General features: G+C 37.5%; 1 protein-coding gene across 3 annotated transcripts in view; it reads right to left on the bottom strand.

The window, feature by feature from the left end:
- Positions 1 to 2,761: 2,761 nt before the first annotated feature.
- KMT5B (lysine methyltransferase 5B) overlaps positions 2,762 to 6,000 on the bottom strand; it is a 51,405-nt gene continuing 48,166 nt past the window's right edge. For all 3 annotated transcript variants that reach the window (XM_073347086.2, XM_073347087.2, XM_073347088.2), the window contains one exon: positions 2,762 to 5,433. In XM_073347086.2, the coding sequence (XP_073203187.1) occupies positions 3,962 to 5,433 (1,472 nt within the window). In that variant the 3' untranslated portion in view covers positions 2,762 to 3,961. The remainder of the gene's footprint in view (positions 5,434 to 6,000) is intronic.

Genomic DNA, 6,000 nt, shown 5'->3' with positions numbered 1-6,000 from the left:
CCATGATTTCCTTTGTCTTACAATACAGAGATTTAGCCCCCCAAATCAGCAGCCCCCTTCATCCATGAACAATTCATAAACCAGCTAACTACTGCATGTGCAATAAATTAACACTGTCTGGCTATAGCAAACTCTCAGAATGTGCTTTTTAGGCTTTGCTCAACTGCACAGCACCGTGGTGGGCTCTAGTAACTGGCTTTGTGTCATACTGCATGAAATCAGAAAACAGCCTGTCCACCTCCATCCTAGTGGAGACATTTCTCTTCTGGCCTTGCAAATGTTATGCGAAACGCAACATGCAGCAATGACAGTAAGAATATTTGGCTTGCTGAGATTGGTATCCACCAGCCCTTTGGTATACCACTGGCATACTCCATGGTCATCCTGCACCTTTTCAGGAGATAGTTAAATCTTTCATTGTTGCAGTCCAGGTTCCTGATGTATGGCTTCATGAGCCATGGAGGGGTAGGTTGGGTCCCTGATAATATCAACCCCACCAAACTGAATATGCTGTTCTGGGAAATGTGTCCCTGCTTGCAGCTTTTCCAAAAGTCTGTATTCCTAAAGATGTGAGCATCATACACCTTTCTTGACCATCCAATGTTAATGTCAGTAAGGTATCCAGGGTGATCCTCCAATGCTTGCATAACTATGGGAAAATATCCCTTTTCTCTTTACGTATTGGAGACAAGGTGGGGAGGGGAAGGATCATCCATTTAATTGAATACATCTATTTCCCTCAAGTTGCCAGAGTCACAATCCTGTGCAGCAGGACATGCTGAATGCCCTGGCACACCTGGAGGATAGCCACCTCAATACAGATTTCCCCCCACACCAAACTGCCCATCAGCCAACAATATTTGTTTGATTTGCAGCTGTTATCTCCACTGTCATTCATTCATTCGTTATGTCTACGTACTCCTCACTATTCAGTTTCCCTAATGCATGGTTGGCTGCTGTGGCATTGCTATGGTTCCATAAAAAGGAAACAATCAATTACCCTGTCTCTGAAACAGGCAACAGAAGTCTGCCGATCTGTTCAGCATCCATATTTCTGATGCTGAATTAGCAGAGAGATTGAAAACCAGCACAAAAAAGTAAAATTATGGGATGGACCAGAGGATACTATCGGAATTAAAAGAGGATGGGGGAGCACCAAAAGAGATAGATCATAGCATGGGACAGAAGGAAGTGTGGAAATTTGATCCCAAACTCCACAATTCCTGAGAAGAGTGCTGATGTCCCACAGTATCCTTCCACATTTTTCCACAAGATAATGTGCTGGATGGCAGTGCAGGGGACACTGGCAACACTACCCACAGTGCTGCATGTCTTTTGCCTATACAACCTGAGACTGTATGAGGACACAATGCACCAACAAAGGCAGCCAAGATTCAACACACTGCCAAAATAGCTATACTGGTAGCTGTATGCCAACAAAACTTTTGCCAGTAAAATTTTCTAGTGTAGACAAACGCTTAGTAATCCCATTTTTACAATAGCCTTACCATAATGACACAATAATCTTATTCTCATACAATGTTAAAAATTGAATGCAAAATAGTTTATCGTAGCTGACTTATTAGTCAGTACAGTACTTACCACAGTTTACTACGTAATCTCAAGAACCAGGAATCCAATGCCTTAGCTACTGGAGGCTGGGCATTACATAAGGCATATCCACTTCTGTGATTCTATTATCTGTTCCACTTAACACACTGCCTGATCATGTAGCTCTTGGAGAGTTTAAATTCTCAAACATGGCAAGGAGGATAGAGTATGCAGCAAATACTCATGAAGGGCTAAACATTAATCTGGGCCAATGTCTAACTCTGAGAATAGATGATGGGAAACAAAAGAAGAAACTGATATTCTACTGTTTCATTTGCAATCTACTGAAAATAAATTATGACTCCAAACTATTTTGAACCAGCAGGACAGTGGGGTGGGAGGAGGTATTGTTTCATATTCTCTGTGTATATATAAAGCCTGCTGCAGTTTCCACGATATGCATCTGAGGAAGTGAGCTGTAGCTCACGAAAGCTTATGCTCAAATAAATTGGTTAGTCTCTAAGGTGCCACAAGTACTCCTTTTCTTTTTGCGAATACAGACTAACACGGCTGTTACTCTGAAACCTTTGAAAAGACTGTTTTCCTGAAGACTGGAAGCTAGCAAAAACCAGCTACAAGATGATCTACTGTGCAAATTTACCCACCCACCTCTGCTAACGCCCCTAAAATTGTGCTCTGCAGCCACTTTGTCACTCCAGCTGGCTTTTCTGTGCAGACACTGGAATGTGTGTTTAACGGGAACATTTCACGCATCTTCAATGTTTCGGTTGTATGGATTAAGTTGATCCACTAAACATGTTCTTATAATCTATTCTGATTTTCCCATGTCTCTAGAAACTAAAGCACCCTAACAAACCACATTTGTCAGAATCTTCATCCACTGTTTAGTAAAACAACTTGTATGACACAGAACATACAAAAAACTGCCACTTAACTCAAATTGAAGACATTTCAAAAGATCTGTGTGCTAAAATAAATAGTTCATCTGTTAAAATTTATAGATCATTTCCATTTCCTCCCCCCCCTTCACCCCCAAGGGCTGTTCCTGTTCCTAATGGCCTTATATAAAAAACAAAACCCTGAAACTCTTTAAAAAAAAGATCAGTACTGTTATAACATATCCAGAGTGAAATCTTAAAATATAAACTAAATAAAAGCAAAGAATTCCCACTGATGCAGAGTTTAAAACTAGGTTTATAATTTCCTATTTTATTGGCATGAATGTAATTCTAAACTTAAAAACCCTTCTGGTAAGTTATCTCAATTTCTTATGACAAAATTTCTCACAACACACAAGTATTTACAACATATACATATTTTTTCAGTCCTTTACACTGGATTTCAAAAAGACAAACATTTGTATAGGTTACCACAGAACAAAAGCTGTGACTTAGGTTTTTTTTAATTTCATAAAACTATCATAAGTTAAAGTGAATAGATTTCTTTAAATTCCTTGTAGCATTTTACAAGTGCAACAGAAAACTATGAAGAACCAATTTAGGATAGCTGCAGTTCATTGGATAAATGTTGCCTGTTGTAATCACATTGTTTCACAGCAAATTCTTGAAAAAATAAGCACCAATCATTCTTGCAAAGAACAATTTTTATCTAAAAGTATTGAAAAAAGTGTTAAATACAAGGTGTTTAATTTACATAACAAGCAATAAATACACCATATCCAAACTTTTATTCTGCATACTGCTACCCTTGTACATATAATGTACTAAAAAGTCAGCAAACTGTCAACACCTTTTTATTTCTTTTTTTTTCTTTTTTTAAAGAAATCAATTTGACTTCCAACCAACGGTTTGCTACTATAACAAAGGCCACAAACAGTACGTCTGGGACAGCATACAGTGTTAAAACTGACAAACTTCAAGGGGGGAAAACATCTAGCAAAGAAATTGAAAAGCCGTAGATCATTGCTGGTGATATTAACATATACTAGAAAACTTTAATATGCTGCTACTATGATTTTTTTAAATTACTGTTTAGTCAGATATTGTAAGAGCAAACTAATGCTCTTATAGGTTAAAAATAATTGTGTAGCCACATTATTGTGTTCTCATTGTCCTGCATGGAAAGTTTTGATGTCATTTTATAATTTTGCTTGAGCCTTTATTTTACAACAGAGCATTACCTCTTACTCTAACTCAGAATTGCACATAAAGAGGCTATTAAAAAGTACAATAAAAATCTGCACAAATCAGACTTAAGAAGAGTCAGTATGCTGTACACTTTCTACAATATTATGTTGATAAGTGAATAAACAATAAAGAAGTGCTGTTACTAAAATTTTCAGAAAGTTCTTCAGTTGAGGAATAATTGAATGGAATTTTTTTTGTTTTGTTTAAAAATGGACATCCTGGTCAGTTTAAGACCTATAAGCTTATGCATTGAGCCTCAAAGACTGATCTTCTCTTCTTCTAGAAGAAATATCAATGTCTATTGAATCCTTGCCAACTATAAGCCTTAATCGCTTAGCTGGAGGAAGAGGAATAAAATCATCTTCAAATTCATCATCATAGTCCTCCTCCTCCTCCTCTTCCTCTTCTGATGAAGATTCATCTGCAGTTTCCTCCTCATACTGACTGTAATCATCCACTTCCATTCTTGACTCCAAGAGAGAGAGCGTATCACTACAACACATGCCATTTTCATGAAGGTCCTCAGAGTACGTCCCCCTGTTTTCTTCGTCTCGTTTTAGTTGTATCTTTAATTTTGTTGAACTGTTGCCTGATCCTGAGTTAAATCCATTATTTAGCTTTGCTACATACAAGTTATTGTCTTTTTCATGGTCTTTACTTAATTTGATGCTTATTTTTGAAGAATTTATTCCATCATTTTCTTGGTCGTTTGCCTTGCTGCTGCTATCGTGACGCCTACGCAGGGTCAGTTTGGGAATCCCAGAACTATTTTCAAGGATTAATTGCGCATCATACCTTGTGATTCGTCTTTTCTTTTTACTTTTAGCAGTTCTAAAGCTGTCCTTTGCTTTGAAATTGTCAGATGTAACAATGGAGCAGCCACCAGACATAGGAATACCGTCCTTATATCCGAGGGCCATATCCACTACATTACTCCTTTCTCCATGTTCTGAATGAGAACTAATCAAATTTGGTACTTCATCTTTGCCAGGTGGATTATGTGTAGGATCAGCTTCTTCTATATTTGCAGATGATTTCACAAGTTTTCCTTGTCGTGATTTCTTTCTGGACATGCCCACATCATTCTTCTGGTATCTGACCTCCCCTTTATGTGATGTTCCATGAATTAGTTCATTTTCATGTATCACATGAGACTGCTGCGGTAAGATATCAGATCGAGTCCCCGTCAAGTTGTTTCTATAGGTATCCAACATATTTGGTTCAAGCTTTATGTCAGAGGTCTCCTTCAAATTCATCCTTGTTCTCATTGACCTCCTGGTTATGTATGTGCAGGGTGATATTTCACCATGCTCATGAGCACCTTTCACAGAATTCAGTTTATATTCTCTTGCTGCATGTCTTGTTAAGCATCCACTAGAGACTGCAACTTTAGCTGGTCCCTCTATTTCTTTATCCTTTTTAATAGGTAAATTTTTATATAGCACTACTTTAGGCTCTTTGAGAACTAAATTTCCCATTTCAAGCTTTCTAGAGGCATTCTTTTGCTCTAGCCTTTTGCACTGATTTCTCAACTTTATCTTTGAAAGTAAAGGCTTTGCAGGCTTTTTCAGTCTCTTTGGTACCCTGGAATTATTTATATGAGTTAGTTTAGATGAGGTAGAATTTGATGAAGCTGGAATTCTTGACATAGACTGTCTTGTTAATGCTCTACTCTTGCTGTTCTTTTTTACACCAATTGAAGATTTTCTGTTAGCTGCAAAATAAAAATAAAGAGTTAAAATTATTTTTTTAAAAAGACAAGTTAATTATCTGGCCTTTTGCCAGTACTGTTTAACTTTTTACTTAAAAATTAAGAACACTTAATATTAATATAAATTTACAAAAATCAAATTTAAGTCAATGTAACATCATATAGTTTTCGAGCAGAAGAGAAGAGAAGTGATTCAGACCCCAAGGTACTGCCTTACAGTTACCAAAATACATCTAAATTCCAGATTCTGGTGACCCTACACCAAAAGAGCTTATTTGTATTGTTTCTTGATGGCGTTACAGAAATCATCTTTGCATGTCACGTCACCGTCAAGTTTTGTTCTACATTCTTCAAGCACAGGAGAGGATCGAAGCTCTTTGTGTTCCCCCACCCTTTTGCTAGGGAGCTCAAATGACCACACTTTTTTTTTTTTTTTTAAATGGTTTTGGCTCTCATCTCCTTCTCAGGTGCCACACTGTCTGTATCCTATACTTGGGTGAGCATGAAGGGATCGGTCTGCCTAATGACAAGATTTCTGAAGCGCTGTATTTACACATACTCTATGATGGC

This window comes from Lepidochelys kempii, chromosome 6 (assembly GCF_965140285.1).
Source record: "Lepidochelys kempii isolate rLepKem1 chromosome 6, rLepKem1.hap1, whole genome shotgun sequence".
NCBI classification, from domain to species: Eukaryota; Metazoa; Chordata; order Testudines; family Cheloniidae; genus Lepidochelys; species Lepidochelys kempii.
The sequence above is the reverse complement of the archived record's forward strand: the minus strand, read 5'-3'. Positions and strand labels throughout refer to the sequence as shown.